This window comes from Bos javanicus, chromosome X, assembly GCF_032452875.1.
Source record: "Bos javanicus breed banteng chromosome X, ARS-OSU_banteng_1.0, whole genome shotgun sequence".
Taxonomy (NCBI): Eukaryota; Metazoa; Chordata; class Mammalia; order Artiodactyla; family Bovidae; genus Bos; species Bos javanicus.
In genome coordinates, this window is record NC_083897.1 from 69,702,513 (window position 1) to 69,730,469 (window position 27,957).

Consider the following 27,957-nt stretch of genomic DNA (forward strand, 5'->3'; position numbering starts at 1 on the left):
TATGATTATGACTGTTTTTCACCTGAATAATTCTATTTGTTTAAATAGTAAAAGCACAAACTGATACAATCTTTTAGAAAGCAAATTTTCAGTATATATTACAAACTTGGAACTGTTCATAACCTTTGGACCAGTAATTGCATGTCTCAACAACTAAGCATTAAGAGCTTTAGGTACAAAGATGCTCAATTATATGTATCAGAACAGTATATATAACAGTAAACTAACAAAAGCTTGAAGTAATTTGAATGCCAACAAGTAAAACAAAATCAAGTAAATCATGATATGTTCATGTGATCAAGTTATATATGTGGTATGTCACAAATATATAAAATATGAATAGAAAAAATATTGGAAGAAAATATACAAGTATTGTTTATGACTAAAACAAATAAATGTTTTCCTTTGGCATTCTTATATTTTATATTAATTAACAGGCAATTTCAAGTTAGAAAAATTAAATAATAAAGGTAAAGAAAAGGAAATTAGGAGAAAATATAGCATATAATAAAAATGCTCAAACAATTAAACCCACACTAAAACAAAAATGAGGTTTGATTTTACAATTCTAGCAAGAATTAGAAAAAGAGATAAAATTCAATACTCTGAAAATACAGGGTTTAGTTTGATAGAATTCTTCTGGTAAGTAACTTAACAATACAATTAATCCTAAAACAATTGTGAAAGTGAAACTGAAAGTTACTCAGCTGTGTCTGACTCTTTGCAATCGCATGGACTGTAGCCTGCCAGGCTCCTCTGTCCACGGGGACTCTCCAGGCAAGAATGCTGGAGTGGGTAGCCATTCCCTTTGTCAGGTTATCTTCCCAACTCAGGTCTCCCGCATTACAGGTGGATTCCTTATTGTCTGAGCCACTAAGGAAACCCAAGAATATTGGCATGGGTAGCCTATCCATTCTCCAGTGGATCTTCCTGACCCAGGAATTAAAGCAGGGTCTCTCTGCATTGTAGGCAGATTCTCTATAAGCTGAGCTTCCAGGGAAGACAACAGTATATTCTGTTATTATTATCAGAATCATATAAATATATTCAAATATATTATTTGAATGGTTAAAATACATTATACTTTAAAAGACCATTATATCAGTTTTACTTTTAACACATGAAAATGGCAACATTCTAAATAATCCAATGACAATTGAATGATTAAATAAATCATGATATATAAATTCAATGGTATATAATAAAGTCACCTAAAATTAGCATAATGACTATACTGAAAAGCCAGACATGATCACATCATCTTATATACTGTATACAGTTGACCCTTGAACATGGGTTTGAACTGCACAGGTTCACCTATGTGCAATCATTTTTTCAGTATATAAGCACTACAGTACCACACTATCCATGGTTGTTTGAATCGATGAATGTGAGACTGTAGATACAGAGAACAGACTGCAAAGTTATATGTGGGTTTTTGACTGCATGGAGGGTTGGTACCCCTAATTCCAGTGTTGTTCAAGTATCAACTATATATTTAGAGACATTAAAAGGAAACCAAAAAAAAAAAAAAACATAATACCCACTTCTGTGTTAAATTAGAGAGAATTTGATTGATATTTACAAATCTTCACTAAATAATTTAGTTTAATGGTAAATCTTTTCTTAAAAATTGCTTACCACTTGCACATTACATGACTTCTTTTCAGGGGTAATAACTTCTGCAATTTGTGTTTCCAGTTCTGTAAGATCAGGTGGCAGAGCAATTATGTAATGATAGATTTTAGTCACACCCTTGCACTAGAAAAGAAAAAATACATGAAAATCATATTAGCATCACTATTTCAGTTCTAACATGTAATTGACATAATTTTCAGGTTTAAAAAATGAATATATAATATATATGCATGTACATATATATTCCTATTTGTATTCAGAGAGAGATACAACATGACTCACCAAAAGATGAAAAATATACTTATATGTTTGCAGAGTGAGTTAACTGTGTATTATCAAAGCATAAAACTGGACTTAATTTTTTAGGTCCTCTCAATTGTCGTATGGGCAAAGTGCAGATGAGTGAGAAATAAAACGAGATAAAAAAGGTCAATTTATTCCTGAAAAAGTACACATATTCATGGAAATTTTGGAAAAGGCAGAAAACCTAAGAAAAAGTTAGCTATCACCCAGAATAGCAAACCCCCTCTTCCAACAGCACAAGAGACGACTCTACACATGGGCATCACCAGATGTTCAATACCGAAATCTGATTGATTATAATATTTTCAGCCGAAGATAGAGAAGCTCTATACAGTCAGCACAAAAAAAGACCAGGAGCTGACTGTGGCTCAGATTATGAACTCCTTATTGCAAAAATTCAGACTTAAATTGAAGAACATAGGGAAAACCTATAGGCCATTCAGGTATGACCTGAATCAAATCCCTTAAAATTATACAGTGGAAGTGGCAAATAGATTCAAGGGATTAGATCTCATGGGCAGAGTGACTGAAGAACTATGGATGGATGTTCATAACACTGTACAGGCGGTGGTGATCAAAATCATCCTGAAAAAAAAAGAAATGAAAAAAAGGCAAAATGATTATCTGAGGAAGTCTTACAGATAGCTGAGAAAAGTGAAAGGCAAAGGAGGAAAGGAAAAATATACCCATCTGAAAGCAGAGTTCCAAAGAACAGCAAGAAGAGACAAGAAAGCCTCCCTATGTTTAGATCAATGCAAAGAAATAGAGGAAAACAATAAAATGGGAAAGACTAGATATCTTTTCAAGAAAATTAGAGATACCAAGGGGATATTTCATGCAAAGATGGGCATGATAAAGGACAGAAATAGTATGGACCTAAAGAAACAGAAGATATTAAGAAGAGGTGGCAAGAATACAAAGAAGAACTATACAAAAAAGATCTTAATGACCCAGATAACCACAGTGGCGTGATCACTCAAATAGAGTCAGACATCTGGGAATGTGAAGTCAAGTGGGCCTTAGGAAGCATCACTATGAACAAAGCTATTTGATGTGATAGAATTCCAGCTAAGCTATTGCAAATCCTTAAAAGATGATGCTGTTAAAGTGGCACACTCAATATGCCAGAAAATTTGAAAACTCAGCAGTGGCCACAGGACTGGAAAAGATCAGTTTTCATTCCAGTCCCAAAGAAAGGCAATGTCAAAGAATGTTCAAACTACTGAACAATTGCACTCATCTCACATACCAGCAAAGACTACTCTGGTGGCTCAGATGGTAAAGCGTCAGCCTACAATGCAGGAGACCTGGGTTTGATCCCTGGGTCAGAAAGATCCCCTGGAGAAGGAAATGGCAACCCACTGCAGTACTCTTGCCTGGAAAATCCCATGGACGGAGGAGCCTGGTAGGCTACAGTCCATGGGGACGCAGAGTCAAACACAACTAAGTGACTTCATTTCATTTCTTTCAATTCAATTCTCAAAATTCTCCAAGCTAAGCTTCAACAGTACATGAACAGAGAACTTCCAGACATTCAAGCTGGATTTAGAAAAGGCAGAGGAACCAGAGATCAAATTGCCAACATCTTCTGGATCATCAAAAAAGCAAGAGAGTTCCAGAAAAATATCTATTTCTGCTTTATTGACTATACCAAAGCCTTTGACTGTGTGGATCACAATAAAATGTGGAAAATTCTGAAAGAGATGGGAATACCAGACCACCTGACCTGCCTCTTGAGAAACCTATATGCAGGTCAGGAAGCAACAGTTAGAACTGGACATGGAACAACAGACTGGTTCCAAATAGGAAAAGGAGTATGTCAAGGCTGTATATTGTCACCCTGCTTATTTAACTTATATGCAGAATACATCATGAAAAACGCTGGGCTGAAGGAAGCACAAACTGGAATCAAGATTGCCAGGAGAAATATCAATAACCTCAGATATGCAGATGACACCACCCTTATGGCAGAAAGTGAAGAAGAACTAAAGAGCCTCTTGATGAAAGTGAAAGAGGAGAGTGAAAAAGTTGGCTTAAAGCTCAACATTCAGAAAACAAAGATCATGGCAACTGGTCCCATCACTTCATGGCAAATAGATGGGGAAACAGTGGAAATAGTGTCAGACTTTATTTTTCTGGGCTTCAAAATCACTGCAGATGGTGATTGCAGCCATGAAATTAAAAGACGCTTACTCCTTGGAAGGAAAGTTATGACCAACCTAGACAGCATATTAAAAAGCAGAGACATTACTTTGCCAACAAAGGTCCGTCTAGTCAAGGCTATGGTTTTTCCAGTGGTCATGTATGGACGTGAGAATTGGACTATAAAGAAAGCTGAGTGCCAAATAATTGATGCTTTTGAACTGTGGTGTTGGAGAAGACTCTTGAGAGCCCCTTGGACTGCAAGGAGATCCATCCAGTTCATCCTAAAGAAGATCAGTCCTGGGTGTTCATTGGAGGGACTGATGCTGAAGCTGAAACTCCAATACTTTGGCCACCTGATGAGCATTGCTGACTCATTTGAAAAGACCCTGATGCTGTGAAAGATTGAAGGCAGGAGGAGAAGGGGACAGAGGATGAGGTGGTTGGATGGCATCACTGACTCAATGGACATGGGTTTGGGTGAACTCTGGGAGTTGGTGGTGAACAGGGCGGCCTGGCGTGCTGCGGTTCATGGGGTCGCAAAAAGGTGGACACAACTGAGTGACTGAACTGAAATGAACTGAATGAATTGATGTTTTTGAACTGTGGTTTTTGGGAAGACTCTTGAGTCCCTTGGACAGCAAGGAGATCACACCCGTCAATCCTAAAGGAAATCAGTACTGAATATTCATTGGAAGACTGATGCTGAAGCTGAAAGTCCAATACTTTGGCCACCTGATCTGAAGAACTAACTCCCTGGAAAAGACCCTGAAGCTCGGAGAGATTGAAGGCAGGAGGAGAAGGGAACTACAGAGGATGAGATGGTTGGATCGCATCACCAACTCAATGCACATGAGTTTGAGCAAGCCCCAGCAGTTGGTGATTGACAGGGAAGCCTGGTGTGCTGAAGTCCATGGGGTCACAAATAGTCAGACATGCCTGACTGAACTGATATATATATAAACTGCTACAGAGGTTTCCTTGCCCCAAATCTAGTTCACCACTTCCATAAGATTACTTTACAAGATACAAAAAAATCTTAAGTGTCTTCTCCAAAATAAGAGCTTTTAAAAAGCTTTAGCCATTTGAGCAGGTACTGACATAACGGCTGAAAACATTAAAATAAAAGCTATAAGATCTCAGCTTGTGCTTGCTTATTTATGTGTGTCTGTATGCATGTATGCTCAAGTCACTTCAGTCGTGTCTGACTCTTTTTGACTCTATGGACTATAGCCCTCCAGTTGTATCTGACTCTTTGTGACCCTATGGACTATAGCCCTCCAGGCTCTTCTGTCTATGGGATTCTCTAAGAAAGAATACTGGAGTGGGTTGCTATGCCCACTTTCAGGGGATCTTCCCGACCCAGGTATTGAACCCATGTCTCCTGCACTGCAGTCAGATTCTTTGCCACTAAGCCACTGGGGAAGCCCATGTGTGTCTGTATATGTATGCTGTAATGTGAAATATTCTTCTGACTCGTAATGGTATTGCCAAATTAACTTATAAAAGAGCTATGTTCAATTAATTCAAAGAACAGTAAGAGCTTATACAAATTAAGCAGTCATAAAATTCTCAGGAATATATTAGAAATAAACCCAAATGCTTCAAGTTCATGTGGCCTGGGAAAATACTTAGTATCAAGACTGGCTTGTGTGTGTGTGTGTGTGCTAAGTGGCTTCAGTCATATCCGACTCTGTGTGACACTATGGACTGTGTAGCCAACAAGGCTCCTCTCTCCATCGGATTCTCCAGCTAAGAATACTGGAGAGGGTGGCCATGCCCTTCTCCACAGGATCTTCCCCACTCAGGGACTGACCTGTGTCTCTTATTTCTGTTGCATTGGCAGGCAGGTTCTATACCTCTAGCACCACCTGGGAAGCCCAGATTTATTAATTAAAATAGATGTGTCTTTACAGTTGTCAACATGAAAAATAATTTTTACATACATCTTTTATTCTTCTGAGGTTTATTAGTCAGGTAAGTTCGTGTTATCTACTGTTATGGAATGCTAATGAATAAACAAATCTTATGATGAATTTGTCTAATGTCTTAGAAAGAATAAAGCCAATAAGATCTTTAAAATTTACTCTGCTGAATTTTATCTTAACAGATTTAATATATGGAATTTGATTCTAAAATATTAGTAAGAGTTAAGAAGGGAAATGAAAACCTTAAGTTAAGAAAAAAAAGAATTATAAATAGGAGCTGATAAACTACCTTTTTACCTATTAATAAAATTCATGGATGGTTACAAGAGCATATGTTCCCATCCATGAGTTTATATGGGCTTCCCTCGTAGCTCAGTTGGTAAAGAATCTGCCTGCAATGCAGGAGACCCAGGTTCAATTCCTGGGTCGGGAAAATCCCTGGAGAAGGAAATGGCAAACCCACTCCAGTATTCTTGCCTGAGAAGTCCATGGACCGAAGAGCCCAGCAGGCTGCAGTCCACAGAGTTGCAAGTGTCAGACACGGCTTAGTGGCTAAGCCACCATATATGTGTGTGTGTGTGTGTGTGTATATATATATACACACATACACACATGAATCTCCATCACTTAGCACAATTCTAAGTATATATAGTAGAACTACATAAATATTTATCACTGATGAGTACGTGGGCATAAAAGCAATTCTCAAACTTTTCCAAAGAATATTTAAAATAATTAAGTATAACATTGGTTTTAGGTTAGAGGGTCATGGAAAAACACAGTGATTTAAATGGTTAAAGAGCAAAATCTCTTACAATTTTAATGACCTGAAAAAACTTATAGATAAAAATCCATATTCATGCTGGTACCAAATGTGTATTTTATCCCCAGTAAATACTTCAATTTGATATATATATATATATTTAAAATGTAAAGCTATAAATATGTCATAAGTCATACATACTTGCCTAGGTTGATTTTTTAAAAGAGGAATCAGATAATATATAAGTTGGATATTGTCTTAAACAACATCTACTCCAATCTCTTCATTTTGAGATTGGGAAATTGAGGCTGTTACAACATATAAGAGTTGAGGTCCAAAGGGGCAAGGACCACGTCTTTATTCTCTTTGTATCTCTTTTACCTAAATCTTATAACCGGTATATAGTAGATGTTCATTAAATGTTTACTAAATGAATTAAATTCACTCCAAACCAGAACTTCATCCTTCAGCCAGCCAGTGTCTTAATTGTTATACCAATGAATCAAGCTCATTCTTTTTATTTATTTATTTTTAAATTGAAGGATAATTGCTTTACAGAATTTTGTTGTTTTCTGTCAAACCTCAACATGAATCAGCCATAGGTATACATATATCCCCTGCCTTTTGAACCTCCCTCCCATCTCCCTTCCTATCCCATCCCTCCAGGTTGATACAGAGCCCCTGTTTGAGTTTCCTGAACCATAGAGCAAATTCCCATTAGCTATCTATTTTACATTTGGTAATGTAAGTTTCCACGTTACTCTTTCCATACATCTCACCCTCTCCTCCCCTCTCCCCATATCCATAAGTCTATTCTCTATGCCTGTTTCTCCACTGCTGCCCTGTAATTAAATTATTCAATATCATTTTTTCTAGATCCCGTATATATGTGTTAGAATATGATATTTATCTTTCTCTTTCTGACTTACTTCACTGGGTATAATAGGTTCTAGGTTCATCCACTTCCTTAGAACAGACTCAAATGTGTTCCTTTGTATGGCTGAGTAATGTTCCATCGCATATATGTACCACAACTTCTTTATGCATTCACCTGTTGGTGGACATCTAGGTTGCTTCCATGTTCTAGGTATTGTAAATAGTGCTGTAATGAATAATGGGATACATGTGTCTTTTTCTATTTTGGTCTGCTCAGGGTATATGCCTAGGAGTGGGATTGCTGAGTCATATGCTAGTTTTATTCCTAGTTTTCTAAGGAATCTCCCTCCATACCATCTTCTATAGCAGCTGTATCAATTTTCATTCCCACCAACAGTGCAAGAGCTGTTGCACAGCTCTTTTCTCCACACCCTCTCCAGCACTTATTGTTTGTGGACTTTTTGATGATGGCCATCCTGACTGGTGTGAGGTTTTATCTCATTGTAGTTTTGATTTGCATAATAACGAGTGATGTTGAGCATCTTTTCATGTCTTTGTTAGCCATCTGTATGTCTTTTTTGGAGAAATGTCTGTTTAGGTCTTTTTCCCACTTTTTGATTGGGTTGTTTATTTTTCTGGTATGGAGTTGTATGAGCTGCTTGTATATTTTGGAAATTAATTGTTTGACAGTGGCTTCATTTGCTATTATTTTCCTGACTTCAGATTATACTACAAAGCTACAGTCATCAAGATAGCATGGTACTGGCACAAAAACAGAAATATAGACCAATGGAACAAGAGAGAAAGCCCAGAAGTAAATCCATGCACATATGTGTACCTTATTTTTGACAAAGGAGGCAAGAATATACAATGGGGCAAATACAGTCTCTTTAGTAAATGGTGCTGGGAAAATGGATAGCTACATGTAAAAGAATGAAATTAAAACACTTCCTAACACCACACACAAAGATAAACTCAGAATGGATTAAAGACCTAAATATAAGACCTGAAACTATAAAACTCTTAGAAGAAAACATAGGCAGAACACTCAGTGACATAAATCAAAGCAAGTTCCTCTATGACCCACCTCCTAGAGTAACAGAAATAAAACCAAAAGTAAATAAGTGGGACCTAATTAAACTTAAAAGCTTTTGCACAGCAAAGGAAACTATAATCAAGGTGAAAAGACAACCCTCAGAATGGGAGAAAATAAAACCTCATTTTATCTTCATATTGATTCCTTTGATTGTAGTACCCCTACCTTCACCTCTAATTAAACTTTTTCCAGTTTTCAGAATCCAATTGCATTCAAATTTTATATGTGAAATCTTATGGATAATTTTAGCCTTCTTTACACAAGAGTATGACTATCTTCCCACACAAATTCTTTTGCAGATCATTGCACATCTGAATCCTTATATTTGACCACATGGATGGGGAAAAGAAAATGGGGGCAGGCTGGAAGAAAAGAATGGAAGCTAAACTTTCATGATTGTATTAGGAATGGGACAAGGAACAGTAGTGAGATAGTATTAAGTTGTTTCTTCATTTGATAAACCTATAGTTGGGCAGTGTTAGTAGATAAAACAAAACAGAACCTCATCTGATCCTTTCATTTCCTTGTATATCTTATTTTCCTAATTAGGCTATCAGGCCTTCTTTTCTAAATTTAATTATCAACTCTTTAAGAGTATGGGAACATTTTTCACAATTTGCAAATCCCTTTAACAGTGTACACAGAATAACTTCAATAAACATCAGGCAGACTGGAAAGCATAAAGGCAAGTGACAGTGCTAATTAAAAGAGCTTTCCTGGACTCTTTCCCTTCCCAGCCCTAGCCTCTCACTCTCTTACCTCTACTTTAATTCTGGAGAGACTAGAAACCAGTGAACAAACTGAGAAGTAAGGAGTGGGGAAAGCAAGAAGAAACAAATCTCCCTTACAAAACTGCAAGTTGTTGGTTCCAGGAAGCCACAGCTATTAGAGGACATTAAGTACAACTTTGTGCGAAGTTGAAATTCTGACCTCTAAATACTTCAGGTATTTATATTTAATAAAATAGAGCAGCAAAGTCTTGGAAGTGCCCGATTTATATCTTATTGAACTTAAAAGAAATTTGTTGTTATTGCTGTTGTTGTTTAGTCACTAAGTTGTGTCCAACTCTTTTGTGACCACATGGACTGTAGCCCACCAGGCTCCCCTGCCCATGGGATTTCCCAGGCAAGAATACTGGAGTGGCATGCTATTTCCTTCTCCAGGGGATCTTCCCAACCCCAGGATTCAACTTGCATCTCCTTCACTGGCAGGCGGATTCTTTACCACTTAGCCACGAGATAAAAAAAAAAAAAAAAATATATATATATATATATATATATATATATATATGTTTTAGTAATATTCCACCAATTTTCCTTGTACAGCATCCTAATTACAACTAGTAATTATATCTAAGAGTATTGTAGTATTATGTTTATTTGCCTGTTTCATAAGATAAATGACTATACGGTTGCTGGGCTTGGGTAATGGGATAAATTCATCCTGGAGAAAATATGGCATGGATTTTGCTATTACTGTTAGGATAACTGTTTGACCATATTTACTTACTTACCTTCTGGTGAATTTTGTTTTTGTTATTGTTAAAATACTATTCAGAAATTTTATTTATTGCTCAGAAGAATAGTATAATGCAAAGATAATGAAATATAAAGACAGTGAGTGTTGTCTAGAAAAGTGAAGTTTTGGTAAAATCATTGACTCGTATGCACAGGCACACATACACACACATCCTGGCATGGCTGCATGACTTTATGGCACATCTTTTGTGTTTTGACTTCCTTTTGGTTAATTTTGAAATGATATCCTTTTATGTCACTTTCATCATTCTTCTCACCCCACAACACTCTTTTTGTCAACATATGGGTTACAATATATTTTACAACTTGCTACATACAGAACAGTGGCCTCAGATCAGATCAGATCAGTCGCTCAGTCATGTCCGACTCTTTGCAACCCCATGAATCGCAGCACGCCAGGCCTCCCTGTCCATCACCAACTGCCGGAGTTCACTCAAACTCACGTCCATCGAGTCAGTGATGCCATCCAGCCATCTCATCCTCTGTTGTCCCCTTCTCCTCCTGCCCCCAATCCCTCCTAGCAACAGAGTCTTTTCCAATGAGTCAACTCTTCGCATGAGGTGGCCAAAGTACTGGAGTTTCAGCTTTAGCATCATTCCTTCCAAAGAAATCCCAGGGCTGATCTCCTTCAGAATGGACTGGTTGGATCTCCTTGCGGTCCAAGGGACTCTCAAGAGTCTTCTCCAACACCACAGTTCAAAAGCATCAATTCTTCGGCACTCAGCCTTCTTCACAGTCCAAATATCACATCCATACATGACCACAGGAAAAACCATAGCCTTGACTAGACGAACCTTTGTTGGCAAAGTAATGTCTCTGCTTTTGAATATGCTATCTAGGTTGGTCATAACTTTCCTTCCAAGGAGTAAGCGTCTTTTAATTTCATGGCTGCCTGGAGATAAGTAAAAATAATCAAGGCATGAACAACCTCTATCACTCTTTAATTTTTACTGAAAACTCTGGCTTCCATTCGTAGTTTACTATGACAATGCAAGATATAATTATGAATATTGGTTAACTGCAAGTAGAGCCCCTAACATAAATGGCTACTTAATATGTTTCTCATCTTGCATAAAAAAGGATTAACGCTGGTTTCAAATTTACAATGCAAGAATTTTAATGAATGTCTTTTCTCTCCACAGCCCTATTTTATTCTTGGTAAATAAAGAAGAAAAAAACGATAATGGAAAATTAATGGCTTACTATAAAGGGTAATAAAAAGTAACACTGTAATGAATTGAAGTGATAAGTTGCACAATCCCTTAACATTCCCATAGATAATAGTCAAGGCTGAAGAATGTCAGGATGACTTCTAAAGACACATCAGAGAGGGAGAATGTAAAAAGCTGTTCTGCTTAGTACAATCATTGTTAGAACTCTGTCAGAATGGTTTTCTTTCAATGGTAGTACTTTCTGGACAAAATATGAAAAAAAAAAAAGGACTGTATTTCCTGGCACATGCACATGGAGGCTAAACAATACATTACTAAAGAATCAATGGATCACTGAAAATTAGAGAGGAAATTTAAAAATATATATCTAGAGACAAAAGACAATGATGCTAAAACAATCCAAAACCCTATGGGGCACAGCAAAAGATGGAAGTTAACAGTGATACATTCCTAACTCAAGAAAAAGAATAAGCTGAAATAAACAACCTAAACTTACACTGAAAGCTATTACAGAAAGAACAATAAAAACTCAATGTTAAAAAAAAAAAGGCCCAAAGTGAGTAGAATGAAATAAATCACAAAGATCAGAGCAAGTATAATTAAGTAGAGAAGAAGAAAATGAAAGCAAACCTCAATAAAACCTCAAAAAAAAGCTGATTCTTTGAGGAGAGGAAGATTGATTGACCTTTATTTAGGTTCATCAGGAAAACGAGAGTGAGAACTAAAAATCAATAAAAGTAGAAATGAAAAACAAGAAGTTACAATAGACAATTTATTGTTGTTCAGCCACTCAGTCTTGACTGACTCTTCACGACCCCATGGACTGAAGCACGCTAGGCTTCCCTCTCCTTCACCATCTCGTGGAGTTTACTTAAAGTCATGTCCATTGAATTGGTGATACCATCCAACCATCTCATCCTCTGTCATCCCCTTCTCCTCTTGCCATTAATCCTTCCCAGCATCAGGGTCTTTTTCAATGAGTCAGTTCTTCGCATCAAGTGACTTAAGTATTGAAGCTTCAGCATCAGTCCTTTCAATGACTATTCATTGTTGATTTCCTTTAAGATTGACTGATTTGATATCCTTGCTGTTCAAGGACTCTCAAGAGTCTTCTCCAGCACCATAGTTCCAAGGGATCAATTATTTGGTGCTCAGCCTTTTTTACTGTCCAACTTTCACACCGGTACATGACTACAGGAAAAAACATTGCTTTGACTATACAGACCTTGGTAGGCAAAGTAATGTCTGTTTCTTAATATGCTGTCTAGGTTTTTTACAGCTTTTCTTCCAAAGAGCAAGCATCTTTTAAATTCATGGCCATAGTCACCATCTGCAGTGATTCTGGAGTGCAAGAAAATAAAGTCTATCACTGTTCAGATTATTTCTTCATCTATTTGCCTTGAAGTGACCATATGCCATGATATTGGTTTTTTGAATGCTGGATTTTAAGCCAGCTTTTCATTCTCCTCTTTCATCTTCATCAAGAGGCTCTTTAGTTCCTCTTCATTTTGGCCTTAAGGGTCATATTGTCTGCATATTTGATGTTCTTGATATTTCTCCTCACAATATCGATTCCAGCTTGTGTTTCATCCAGTCTGGCATTTCACATGATGTACTCTGGGTATAAGTTAAATAAGCAGGGTGACAATATACAGCCTTGATGTACACCTTTCCAAATTTGGAACCAGTTCCCTTTTTTTATGTCCAGTTCTAACTGTAGTTTCTTGATCTGCATACAGTTTCTCAGGAGGCAGGTAATGTGGTCCGATATTCCCATCACTTTCAGAATTTTCCAGTTACTCTGATCCACACAAAGGCTTTAACGTAGTCAATGAAGCAGAAGTAAATGTTATTCTAGAATTCTTTAGCTTTATGTATGATCCAGTGGACGTTGGCAATTTTATATCTGGTTCCTCTGACTACTTGCTGACCTGGGGCCACTCCTGAGTTTTCCAAATCTGCTGATATATTGAGTGCAGCACTGTAACAGTATCATCTTCTAGCATATGAAATAGCTCAGCTGAAATCCCATCACCTCCACTAACTTTGTTTGTAGTTATGCTTCCTAAAGTCCACTTGACTTCACACTCTAGGATGTTTGGCTCTAAATGAGTGATCACCCCATTGTGAATATCTGGGTCATTAAGATATTTTTTGTGTGTAGCTATTCTGTATATATTTGCCACCTCTCCTTAATATCTTCTGCTTCTGTTAGGTCCGTATCATTTCTGTCCTTTATTGTGCCCATATTTGCGTAAGATGTTCCCTTGATAGCTCTAATTTTCTTGAAGAGATCCCTAATCCTTCCCATTCTATTGTTTTCTTCTACTTCTTTACAGTGTTCACTTAAAAAGCCTTTCTTTTCTCTCCTTGCTTTCTCTGGAACTCTGCATTCAGATGGGTATATCTTTCTTTTTCTCCTTTGCCTTTCATTCTCTTCTTTTCTCAGCTATTTGTAAGGCCTCCTCAGATAACCATTTTGCCTCTTTGAATTTATTTTTCTTCAGGATGGTTTTGATCACCACTTCCTATACAATGTTATAAACATCCATCTGTATTTCTTCAGGCACTCTATCAGATCTCATCCCTGGAATCTTTTTTCTTTTTTTTTTTTCCCACTTCCACTGCATATTCACAAAGGATGTGATTAGGTCATACCTGAATATCCTAGTGATATTCCCTACATTCTTTAATTTAATTTTGAATTGCTAATATGATCATTTGCAGTTTTCATGATCTGAGTCACAGTTGGCTCCCGGTCTTGTTTTTGTTGACTGCATAGAGCTTCTCCATCTTCAGCTACAAAGAATATAATCAATTTTATATCAGTATTCACCATCTAGTGATCTTCATATGTAGAGTCGTGTCTTGTGTTGTTGGAAGAGGGTGTTTGCTCTGAGCAGTGCATTCTCTTGGCAAAACTCTGTTAGACTTTGTCCTGCTTCATTTTGTACTCTAAGGCCAACTTGCCTGTTATTTTAGGTATCTTTTGATTTCCTACTTTTGCATTCCAGCCCCCTATGGTGAAAAGGACATTTTCTGGGTGTTAGTTCTAGAAGGTTTTGTAGGTCTTCATAGAACCATTCAACGTCAGCTTCTTCAGCATTAGTGGCTGCGGCATAGACTTGGATTACTGTGATACTGAATGGTTTGCCTTGGAAATGAATTGAGATCATTCTGTCATTTTTGAGACTGCACCCAAATAATGCATTTTGGACTGTTTTATTGACTATGAGAGCTATTACATTTTTTTTTTCCTAAGGGATTCTTGCCCACAGTAGTAGGTATAATGGTCATCCGAATTAAATTCGCCCACTCCCGTCCATTTTAGTTCACTGATTCCTAAAATGTCAGTGTTCACTCTTGCCATCTCTTTGACCACTTCCAATTTACTTTGATTCATCAACCTAATATTCCAGGTTCCTATGCAAAATTCGTTATAGCATTTTACTTTCATCACCAGACATATCCACAAGTGGGCATTGTCTCCACTTTGGCTCAGCCTCTTCATTGTTTCTGGAGCTATTTCTCTGTTCTTTTCCGGTAGTATATTAGACGCCTACCAAACTAGGGAGTTCATCTTTCAGTGTCATATCTTTTTTGCCTTTCCAAGGGAAAGGAGCAGTGATCTCCCTCAAGAGACCGAGGCAGACCTGCCTTTGAGCATTTTAGTGTCTCCTGCAGAGGCATGAGTCAGCAGTGGCCTGCTGTGGAGGGAGAGACTCTGCAACAGCTGTCCTGGGAGGCGCATAAGTCCTCTTGAAGGATGTTGCCATTAGCTCCATTGTAGAGCCACCGGGGAAGGCGACTCACAAACTGGAGAACAATTATACCAAATAAGTTATCACACTGCTGGGAAAGTTCTAGGCCCCACAACAGACTTCCCAACCTGGGGATCTGGAAAAGGGACTGAGTATCCCCAGCGAATCCAACTTTGAAGGTCAGAAGGATTTGACTACAGCAGTTCCACAGGACTGGGGAAAAGACACACTTGGAGAGCACAAACAAAACCTTGTGTACACCAGGATCCAGGAGAAAGGAGCAGTGATCCCACAAGAGGCTGAGCCTTACTTGCTTGTGTGTGCTAGGGAGCCTCTGGTGGAGGCGTGTGTCGACAGAGTTCTGTTGTGGGATCAGGGGCACTGCCTACAACAGTACTGGTATAAGTCCTTTTGAAGAAGGTTGCCATTACTACCATTACCCCTATCATAATTTGGCCTCAGGCCAAACTACAGGGAGGGAACACAGCCCACAGCCCCATCAGAAGAAAATTGGATTAAAGACTTACAGAGCATGACCTTGCCCACAAGAACAAGGCCCAGTTTTCCTCACAGCCAGTCTCTTCCATCAGGAAGCTTGCACAACCCTCTTATCCTTACCCACCAGAGGGTAGACAGAACTAAAACCACAATCATAGAAAACTAACCAAATTGATCACATTGACCACAACCTTGCCTAATACAATGAAACTTTGAGCCATGCCATGTAGCGCCACCTAAGATGGATAGGTCATGGTGGAGAATTCTGACAAAATATGGTTCACAGGAGAACGGAATGGCAAACCACTTCAGCATTCTTTCCTTGAGAAGCTCATGAACAGAATGAAAAGGCAAAATGATATGACAATAGACAATGCAGAAATACAAAGGATTGTAAGAGACTATTACAAGCAACTGTATGCCAATAAAATGGACAACTTAGAAGAAATGGGCAAATTCATAGAAAAGTATAACCTTCCCATACTGAACCAAGAGGAAATAAAAAATATGAACAGACCAACCACAAGGACTGAAATTGAAAGTGTAATTAAAAAACTTATAACAAAAGTCCATGACCAGATGGATTCACAGGTGGAGTCTTTCAAACATTTAGAAAAAGATAAAACTTATCTTTCTCAAACTTTTCCAAAATATCTCAGAGGGAGAAACACAAATTATTCCCAAAAATTGCAGAGGGAGAAACACTCATTCTATGAAGCCACCATCACCCAGATACCAAAACCAAAGATATCACAAAAGAAGAAAATTATAGACCGATATAACTGATGAATTGGAGAAGGAAATGGTAACCCAATCTAGTATTCTTGCCTGGAGAGTCCCAGGGACGGGGGAGCCTTGTGGGTTGCCATCTATGGGGTCACACAGAGTTGGACATGACTGAAGTGACTTGGCAGTAGCAGCAGCAGCAGCATAACTGATGAATATAGATGCAAAAATAATCAACAAAATAATAGCAACTCGAATCCAACGACATATTAAAAGGAACATACAACATGATCTAGTGGGATTTATCCCAGGGATGCAAGGATTCTTTAATATATGCCCATCAAAATTTGAAACACAATATTAACTGAAGAACAAAAATCATAACATCATTTCAATAGATGCAGAAAAAGCTTTTGACAAAATTCAACACTCATTTCACTCATTTATGATTAAAAAAAAAAAAAAAAACTCAAGAAAGTGGGCATAGATGGAACCTATCACAGACAACATTATTTTCAATGGTGAAACACTGAGAGCATTTCTTTAAAATCAGGAACAAGACAAAGGTAACCACTCTCAGCACTATTATTCAACATATTTTGGAAGTCATTAGCCATGGCAGTCAGAGAAGAAAAAGAAATAAAATAAATCCAAATTGGCAAAAAAGTTAAACTCTCACTGTTTGCAGATGACATGAAAATATACATAGAAAATTCTAAAGATGTTACCAGAAAACTTCTAAAGCTCATCAATAAATTTAGTAAATTTGCAGGTTATAAAATTAATACACAGAAATCTCTTGCATTCCTATAATCCAACAATGAAAGATCAGAATGAGAAATTAAGGAAACTACTCTGTTTACCATGGAAATAAAATTTTAAAACAACTAGAAATAAACCTATCTAAGGAGGCAAAGATATGTATGCAGAAACCTATGACATTTATGAAAGAAATAAAAGATGACACAAAGAGATGGAGAGGTATAGAATGTTCTTGAATTTGAGGAATCAATTTTGTGAGAATGACTACACTATCCAAAGTAATCCATAGATTCAATGCTGCTGCTGCTGCTGCTGCAGCTAAGTCACTTTGGTCGTGTCTGACTCTGTGTAATCCCATAGACAGAAGCCCACCAGGATCCTCTGTTGCTGGGATTCTCCAAGAAAGCACAGTGGAGTGGGTTGCCATTTCCTTCTCCATGCATGCAGTCATGTCCAACTCTGTGCAACCCCATATATGGCAGCCCACCAGGCTCCTTGGTCCACAGGATTCTCTAGGAAAGAATATTGGAGTGGGTTGCCATTCCCTTCTCCGAGATTCAATCTAATCCCCATCAAATTAACAATTGTATTTTTCACAGAACTAGAAATAAAGGTCTTACAATTTTTACAGAATTACAAAAGACCTTTAATAGCAAAAGGAATATTAAGGGGGGGGGCGGGAAACAGAGATGGTGGAATCAGGCTTGCTGACTTCAGACTATACTACAGAGCTATCAGTTCAGTTCAGTTCAGTCGCTCAGTCGTGTCCAAATCTTTGTGAGCCCATGAATCACAGCACGCCAGGCCTCCCTGTCCATCACAAACTCCGGAGTTCATTCAGGGCTATAGTAATCAATATAGTATGGTACTAGCACAAAAAAAGAAATATAGATCAATGGAACAGGATAAAAATCTCAGATAAACTCATACACTTATGGTCACCTAATCTATGAAAAACAGGCCAGAATACACAAAGGACCAAAGAGCCTATTCAATAAGTGATCCTTGGAAAACTGGACAGCTACATGTAAAAGAATGAAATTAGAACACTCAACACCATACATATAAATAAACTTAAAATTGATTAACTACCTAAATATAAAGCCAGACACTATAACACTCTTAAAGAAAAACATAATGTAGGCAGTACACTGTAACATAAATCACAGCAAGATCTTTTCTGATTCACCTCCTAGAGAAATTAGAACAAAAATGACAATAAATAAATGGGACCTAATTAAACTTAAAGTCTTTCTCATAGCAAAGGAAAACATTAAGAAGATGAAAAGATAAACCTCAGAATTGGGGAACATAATAGCAAATGAAACAACTGATAAAGGATTTATCACCAAGATATACAAACTGTCCAATATATTAAAAAAAAAAAAAAAAACTCTATAAACCATGGATTGGAGACCTAAATAGATATTTCCAAAAGTCATACAGATGTCGAAACAACACATGAAAAGAAACAAGTGAAAAGATGCTTAACATCAGTAACTATTCAGTACAGTTGAGTCACTAAGTCTTTTCCGACTCTATGTGAACCCATGAATCGCAGCACGCCAGGCCTCCCTGTCCATCACCAATTCCCAGAGTTCACTCAGATTCACGTCCATTGAGTCAGTGATGCCATCCAGCTATCTCATCCTCTGTCGTCCCCTTCTCCTCCTACCCCCAATACCTCAGAGCATCAGAGTCTTTTCCAATGATTCAACTCTTCGCATGAGTTGGCCAAAGTACTGGAGTTTCAGCATCAGCACCATTCCTTCCAGAGAAATCCCAGGGCTGATCTCCTTCAGAATGGACTGGTTGGATCTCCTTGAAGTCCAAGGAACTCTCAAGAGTTTTCTCCAACACCACAGTTCAAAAGCATCATGCTTCGGTGCTCAACTTTCTTCATAGTCCACTTCTCACATCCATACATGACCACTGTAAAAAACATAGCCTTGACTAGATGGACCTTTGTTGGCAAAGTAACTATTCAGTTCAGTTCAGTCACTCAGTCGGGTCTGACTCTTTGCAACCCCATGAATCGCAGCACGCCAGGCCTCCCTGTCCATCACCAACTCCCGAAGTTCATTCAGACTCACGTCCATCGAGTTGGTGATGCCATCCAGCCATCTCATCCTCTGTTGTCCCCTTCTCCTCCTGCCCCCAATCCCTCCTAGCAACAGAGTCTTTTCCAATGAGTCAACTCTTCGCATGAGGTGGCCAAAGTACTGGAGTTTCAGCTTTAGCATCATTCCTTCCAAAGAAATCCCAGGGCTGATCTCCTTCAGAATGGACTGGTTGGATCTCCTTGCAGTCCAAGGGACTCTCAGGAGTCTTCTCCAATACCACAGTTCAAAAGCATTAATTCTTTGGCACTCAGCTTTCTTCACAGTCCAACTCTCACATCCATACATGACCACTGGAAAAACCGTAGCCTTAACTAGACGGACCTTTGTTGGCAAAGTAATGTTTCTGCTTTTGAATATGCTATCTAGGTTGGTCATAACTTTCCTTCCAAGGAGTAAGCGTCTTTTAATTTCATGGCTGCAGTCACCATCTGCAATGATTTGGAAGCCCAGGAAAATAAAGTCTGACACTGTTTCCACTGTTTCCCCATCTATTTCCCATGAAGTGATGGGACCAGATGCGATGATCTTCATTTTTTGAATGTTGAGCTTTAAGCCAACTTTTTCACTCTCCTTTTTCACTTTCATCAACAGGCTTTTTAGTTCCTCTTCACTTTCTGTGATAAGGGTGGTTTCGTCTGCATATCTGAGGTTATTGATATTTATCCTGGCAATCTTGATTCCAGCTTGTGCTTGTTCCAGCCCAGCATTTCTCATGATGTACTCTGTATATAACTTAAATAAGCAGGGTGACAGTATACAGCTTTGACGTACTCCTTGTCCTATTTGGAACCAGTCTGTTGTTCCATGTCCAGTTTTAACTGTTGCTTCCTGACCTGCATATAGGTTTCTCAACAGGCAGGTCAGGTGGTCTGGGATTCCCATTTCTTTCAGAATTTTCCACCATTTAATGTGATCCACACAGTCAAAGGCTTTGGCATAGTAAATAAAGCACAAATAGATGTTTTTGTGGAACTTTCTTGGTTTTTTTGATGATCCAGCGGATGTTGGCAATTTTATCTCTGGTTCCTCTGCCTTTTCTAAAACCAGCTTGAACGTGTGGAATTTCACAGTTCAGATATTGCTGAAGCCTGGCTTGGAGAATTTTGAGCATTACTTTACTAGCGTGTGAGATGAGTGCAATTGTGGGGTACTTTGAGAATTCTTTGGCATTGCCTTTAGGTCAGAATACCTTACAGAGAAGTTTTTTTTTTTTTTTTCATGTGTCATTATAAACATTAGGATATCTTTTCCTGTGAGAATTAAAAATTAGTAGGGGAGGGCAGTGGTTGTAAAAGGGGAAGGACATTCAATTTTTAGAGTTGGTATAAATCATTTTTCACAATGATGTAATTTGACTAAAAAGACCTTTTGGGATATGCAACAAGTTCAGTTCAGCTCAGTTCAGTCACCCAATCATATCCGACTCTGCGACTCCATGGACTGCAGCACCCCAGGCTTCCCTGTCCATCACTAACTCCCAGGAGCTTACTCAAACTCATTTCCATCAAGTCAGTGATTCAATCCAACTATATCGTCCTCTGTCCTCCCCTTCTTCTCCCACCTTCCATCTTTACTAGCATCAGAGTGTTTTACAATGAGTCAGTTCTTCCCATCAGGTGGCCAAAGTACTGGAGCTTCAACTTCAGTATCAGTCCTTCCAATGAATATTCAGGACTGATTTCCCTTAGGATGGACTGGATGGATCTCCTTGAGGTCCAAGGGACTCTCAAGAGTTTTCTCCAACACCGCAGTTCAAAAGTATCACTTCTTCAGTGCTCAGCTTTCTTTGTACTCCAGTATTTACATCCATATATGACTACTAGAAAAACGATAGGTTTGAATAGATGGAACTTGGTTGGAAAAGTAATGTCTCTGTTTTTTTTTTTTTTCTTTTTTAATCTTAATTGGAGGTTAATTACTTTACAATATTGTATTGGTTTTGCCATACATCAAAATGAATCTGCCATGGGTGTACAAGTGCTCCCCATGCTGAACTCTTCTCGCACCTCCCTCCCCGTACCATCCCTCTGAGTCATCCCAGTGGATCAGCCCCAAGCATCCTGTATCCTGCATCAAAGCTGGACTGGTAATTTGTTTCTTATATGATATTATACATGTTTCAATGCCATTCTCCCAAATCGTGCCACCCTCTCCCTCTCCCACAGAGTCCAAAAGACTCTTCTATACATCTGTGTCTCTTTTGCTGTCTCACATACAGGGTTATCATGATCATCTTTGTAAATTCCATATACATCCGTTAGTATACTGTATTGGTGTTTTTCTTGCTGGCTTACTTCACTCTGTATAATAGGCTCCAGTTTCATCCACCTCATTAGAACTGATTCAAATGTATTCTTTTTAGTTGCTGAGTAATACTCCATTATGTATATGTACCACAGCTTTCTTATCCATTCATCTGCTGATGGACATCTAGGTTGCTTCCATGTCCTGGCTATTATAAACAGTGCTGTGATGAACATTGGGGTACATGTGTCTCTTTCAATTCTGGCTTCCTCAGTGTGTATGCCCAGCAGTGGGATTGCTGGGTCATAAGGCAGTTCTATTCCCAGTTTTTTAAAGAATCTCCATATTGTTCTCCATAGTGGCTGTACTAGTTTCCATTCCCACCAACAGTGAAAGAGGGTTCCCTTTTCTCCACATCCTCTCCAGCATTTATTGCTTGTAGACTTTTGGATCGCAGCCATTCTGACTGGCATCAAATGGTACCTCATTGTGGTTTTAACGTGCATTTCTCTGATAATGAGTGATGTTGAGCATCTTTTCATGTGTTTGTTAGCCATCCATATGTCTTCTTTGGAGAAATGTCTATTTAGTTCTTTGGCCCATTTTTTGATTGGGTCGTTTACTTTTCTGGAATTGAGCTGCAGGAGTTGCTTGTATATTTTTGATATTAGTTGTTTGTCAGTTGCTTCATTTGCTATTATTTTCTCCCATTCTGAAGGCTGTCTTTTCACCTTGCTTATAGTTTCCTTTGTTGTGCAGAAGCTTTAATTTTAATTAGGTCCCATTTCTTTATATTTGCTTCTATATCCAATATTCTGGGTGGTGGGTCATAGAGGATCCTGCTGTGATTTACGTTGGAGAGTGTTTTGCCTATGTTCTCCTGTAGCAGTTTTATAGTTTCTGGTCTTAAATTTAGATCTTTAATCCATTTTGAGTTTATTTTGGTATATGGTGTTAGAAAGTGTTCTAGTTTCATTCTTTTACTAGTGGTTGACCAGTTTTCCCAGCACCACTTGCTAAAGAGATTGTCTTTTCTCCATTGTATATTCTTGCCTCCTTTGTCAAAGATAACGTGTCCATAGGTACGTGGATTTATCTCTGGGCTTTCTATTTTGTTCCAGTGATCAATATTTCTGTCTTTGTGCCAGTACCATACTGTCTTGATAACTGTGGCTTTGTAGTAGAGCCTGAAGTCAGGCAGGTTGATTCCTCCAGTTCCATTCTTCTTTCTCAAGATTGCTTTGGCTATTCGAGGTTTGTTGTATTTCCATATACATTGTGAAATTATTTGTTCTAGCTCTGTGAAAAATACCACTGGTAGCTTGATAGGGATTGCATTGAATCTATAGTTTTCTTTAAGTAGTATACTCATTTTCACTATATTGATTCTTCTGGTCCATTAACATGGTATATTTCTCCACCTATTAGTGTCCTCTTTGATTTCTTTCACCAGTGTTTTATAGTTTTCTATATATATAGGTCTTTAGTTTCTTCAGGTAGATATATTCCTGAGTATTTTATTATTTTCATTGCAATGGCGAATGGAATTGTTTCCTTAATTTTTATTTCAATTTTCTCATTATTAGTGCATAGGAATGCAAGGGATTTCTTTGCGTTGATTTTATATCCTGCAACTTTACTATATTCATTGAATAGCTTTACTAATTTTCTGGTGGGGTCTTTAGGGTTTTCTATGTAGAGGATCATGTCATCTGCAAACAGTGCGAGTTTTACTTCTTTTCCATTTTGGATTCCTTTTATTTCTTTTTCTGCTCTGATTGCTGTGGCCAAAACTTCTAAAACTATGTTGAATAGTATTGGTGAAAGTGGGCACCCTTGTCTTGTTCCTGACTTTAGGGGAAATGCTTTCACTTTTTCGCCATTGAGTATAATGTTTGCTGTGGGTTTATCATATATAGCTTTTATTATGTAGAGATATGTTCTTTCTGTTCCTGCTTTATGGAGGGTTTTTATCATAAATGGATGTTGAATTTTGTCAAAGGCTTTCTCTGCACCTATTGAGATAATCATATGGCTTTTATTTTTCAATTTGTTAATGTGGTGTATTACATTGATTGATTTGCAGATATTGAAGAATCCTAGCATCCCTGGGATAAAGCCCACTTGGCCATGGTGTATGATCTTTTTAATGCGTTGTTGGATTCTGATTGCCAGAATTTTGTTAAGGATTTTTGCATCTCTGTTCATCAGTGATATTGGCCTGTAATTTTCTTTCTTTCTTTTTTTCTTTTTTTGTGGCATCTTTGTCAAGTTTTGGTATTAGGGTGATGGTGGCCTCATGAAATGAGTTTGGAAGTTTACCCTCCTCTGTAATTTTCTGGAAGAGTTTGAGTAGGATAGGTGTTAGCTCTTCTCTAAATTTTTGGTAGAATCCAGCTGTGAAGCCGTCTGGACCTGGGCTTTTGGTTGTCTCTGCTTTTTAACATGCTGTCTAGGTTGGTCATAGCTTTTCTTCCAAGGAGCAAGGATCTTTTAATTTCATGCTGCAGTACTATCTGCAGTGATTTTGGAGACATCCCCTCCCAAAAGGGGAAAAAAAAAAGTCTCACAGTGCTTTCATTGTTTCCCAATCTATTTCCCATGAAGTGATGGGATTGGATGCCATGATCTTAGTTTACTGAATGTTGAGTTTTAAGCCAACTTTTTCACTCTCCTCTTTCCTTTTCATCAAGAGGTTGTTTTGTTCTTCTTCACTTTCTGCCATAACAGTGGTATCATCTGCATATCTGAGGTTATTTATATTTCTCCTGGCAATCTTGATTCCATCTTGTGCTTCATCCAGCGTGGCATTTCCCATGATGTATTATGCATATGTTAACTAAGCAGGGTGACAATATACAGCCGTGATGTACTCCTTTCGTGATTTGGAACCAGACTGTTGTTCCATGTCTAGTTCTAACTGTTGCTTCCTGATATGCATATAGATTTCTCAGGATAAGGTCAGGTGGTCTGGTATTCTGATCTCCTGAAGAATTTTCTACAGTTTGTTGTGATACACACAGTTAAAGGCTTTTGAGTAGTCAGTGAAGAAGACGTAGATGTATTTCTGGAACTCTCTTGTTTTTTAGATGATCCAACAGATTTTGGCACTTTGATCTCTGGTTCCTCTGCCTTTTCTAGATCCAGTTGAACAACTACAAATTCTCGGTTGATGTATTGTTGAAGCCTAGCTTGGAAAATTTTGTTCATTACTTCGCTAGCATGTGAGACGAGTGCCATTGTGTAGTAGCTTGAAAATACTTTGGCATTGTCTAACATAGAGATTGGAATGAAAACTGAACTTTTCTAGTCCTGTGACCACTGCTGAGTTTTTCAAATTTGCTGACATATTGAGTGAAGCACTTTCACAGCATCATCTTTCAGGATTTTAAATAGCTCAACTGGAATTCTATCACCACTGCTAACTCTCTTCATAGGGATGCTTCCTAAGGCCCACTTGACTTCACATTCCAGGATGTCTGGCTCTAGGTGAGTGATCACACCATTGTGATTATATTGGTCATGAAGATCTTTTTTGTACAGTTCTTCTGTGTATTCTTGCCACCTCTTCTTAATATCTTCTGCTTCTGTTACGTCCATACCATTTCTGCCCTTTATTGAGTCCATCTTTGCATGAAATGTTCCCTTGGTATCTCTAATTTTCTTGAAGAGATCTCTAGTGCTTCCCATTCTGTTGTTTTCCTCTATTTCTTTACATTGATCGCTGAGGAAGGCTTTCTTCACTCTTGCTATTCTTTGGAAATCTGCATTCAGATGTTTATATCTTTTTCTCCTTTGCTTTTCGCTTCTCTTCTTTTCACAGATATTTGTAAGGCCTCCCCAGACAGCCATTTTGCTTTTTTGCATTTCTTTTCCATGGGGATGTTCTTGATCCCTGTCTCCTGTACAATGTCATGAACCTCTGTCCATAGTTCATCAGGCACTCTATCTATCAGATCTAGTCCCTTAAATCTATTTCTCACTTCCACTGTATAATCATAAGGGATTTGATTTAGGTCATACCTGAATGGTCTAGTGGTTTTCCCTACTTTCTTCAATTTAAGGCTGAATTTGGCAATAAGGAATCATGATCTGAGCCACAGTAAGCTCCCAGTCTTGTTTATTGCTGACTATATAAAGCTTCTCCATCTTTGGCTGCAAAGAATATAATCACTCTGATTTTAGTGTTGACCATCTGGTGATGTCCATGTGTAGAGTCTTCTCTTGTCTTGTTGGAAGAGGGTGTTTGCTATGACCAGTGCGTTCTCTTGGCAAAATTCTATTAGCCTTTGCCTTGCTTCATTCCGTATTCCAAGGCCAAATTTGCCGGTTACTCCAGGCGTTTCTTGACTTCCTACTTTTGCATTCCAGTCCCCTATAATAAAAAGGATATCTTTTTTAGGTGTTGATTCTAAAAGGTCTTGGAGGTCTTCATAGAACCGTTCAACTTCAGCTTCTTCAACATTACTGGTTGGGGCATAGACTTGGATTACTCTGATATTGAATGGTTTGCCTTGGAAATGAACAGAGATCATTCTGTCAATTGTGAGACTGCATCCAAGTACTGCATTTCAGACTCTTTTGTTGACCATGATGGCAATTCCATTTCTTCTAAGGGATTCCTGCCCACAGTAGTAGATATAAGGGTCATCTGAGTTAAATTCACCCATTCCAGTCCATTGTAGTTTGCTGATTCCTAGAATATCGATGTTCACTCTTGCCATCTCCTGTTTGACAACTTCAAATTTGCCTTGGTTCATGGACCTGACATTCCATGTTCCTAGGCAATATTGCCTTTTACAGCATCGGACCTTGCTTCTATCACCAGTCACATCCACAACTGGTTATTGTTTTTGCTTTGGCTCCATCCCTTCATTCTTTCTGGAGTTATTTCTCCACTGATCTTCAGTAGCATATTGGGCTCTTACTGACCTGGGGAGTTCCTCTTTCAGTATCCTATCATTTTACCTTTTCATACTGTTCATGGGGTTCTCAAGGCAAGAATACTGAAGTGGTTTGCCATTCCCTTCTCAAAACCTATGGGATGCAGCAAAAGTAGATCTATGAGGGAAGTTTAGAGCAATACAATCCTACCTCAAGAAACAAGATAAACATCAAATAGACAACTTAACTTTACACGTAAAACAACTGGAAACAGAAGAAAAGAAAAACAAAATTAGTAGAAGGAAGGAAATCATAAAGATCCGAGTAGAAATAAATGAAAAAGAAATGGAAGAAACAATAATAAAGATTAATAAAACAAAAAGCAGGTTTTCTGAGAAGATAAACAAAAGTGATAAACCTTTAGCCAAATTCATGAAGAAAAAAGAGAGAAGAATCAAATCAACAAAGTTAGAAGTTAAAAAGGAGAGATTTCAACAGACAATGCAGAAATACAAAGGATTATAAGAGATTGTTATGAACAACTCTATGGCAATAAAATGGGTAATCTGGGAGAAATGAATAGATTCTAAGAAAAGTTTAATCTTCCACGATGGAACCAGGAAGAAATAGAAATTATGAGCAACCCAATTATACAAGCACTGAAGTTGAAGCTGTGATCAAAAATCTCCAAAAAACAAAAGCCCAGAACCAGATGACTTCACAGGAGAATTCTCTCAAACATTTAGAGTAGGGCTAATGCCTATGTGTCTAAAACTCTTTCAAAAAATTGCAGAGTAAGAAACATTTCCAAATTCATTCTATGAGGCCACCATCAGTCTGATACCAAAACCAGACAAAGACAACACAAAAAATGAAAACTACAGGCCAAAATCACTGTTGAACATAGATGCAAAAATCCTTGACAAAATTTTATCAAACAGAATTCAGCAACACATCAAAAAGCTCATACACCATGATCAAGTTGGGTTTATTCCAGAGATGAAAGGATTACTCAATATATGGAAATCGTTCTGTGTGATACACCATATTAACAAACTGAAAAATAAAACCATATGATAATCTCAATAGATGCAGGAAAAGCTTTTGTCAAAATTTAGCACCTATATATGATTCAAACTCTTCAAAAAATGGCCATCGAAAGAGCCTAACTGAACATAGTAAAGGCCGTATATGATAAGCCTACAGCAAACATCATTCTCAGTGGTGAAAAATGGAAAGCATTCCCCCGAAGATAAGGAACAAGACAAGGGTGTCCCCGTTCCCCACTGTTATTCATCGTAGTTGTGGAAGTCTTAGCTATGGCAACCGAGAAGAAAAACGAATAAAATAAATCCAGATCAGAAAAGAATATGTAATGCTCTAACTATTTACAGATGACATGATACTGTACATAGAAAACCCTACACATAGTATTAGAAAATTACTAGAGCTGAACAGTGAATTTAGCAAAGTTACAGGATACAAAATCAACACACAGAAATC

At 38.0% G+C, this 27,957-nt stretch overlaps 1 protein-coding gene across 3 annotated transcripts in view; it reads right to left on the reverse strand.

Annotated features, from left to right (window-relative positions):
- The window catches only part of LOC133243097 (uncharacterized), a 440,860-nt gene that overhangs the window by 228,442 nt on the left and 184,461 nt on the right, over nucleotides 1-27,957 (reverse strand). For all 3 annotated transcript variants that reach the window (XM_061409570.1, XM_061409569.1, XM_061409568.1), the window contains one exon: nucleotides 1,642-1,761. In XM_061409570.1, coding sequence (XP_061265554.1) covers nucleotides 1,642-1,761 — 120 coding nt within the window. The remainder of the gene's footprint in view (nucleotides 1-1,641; nucleotides 1,762-27,957) is intronic.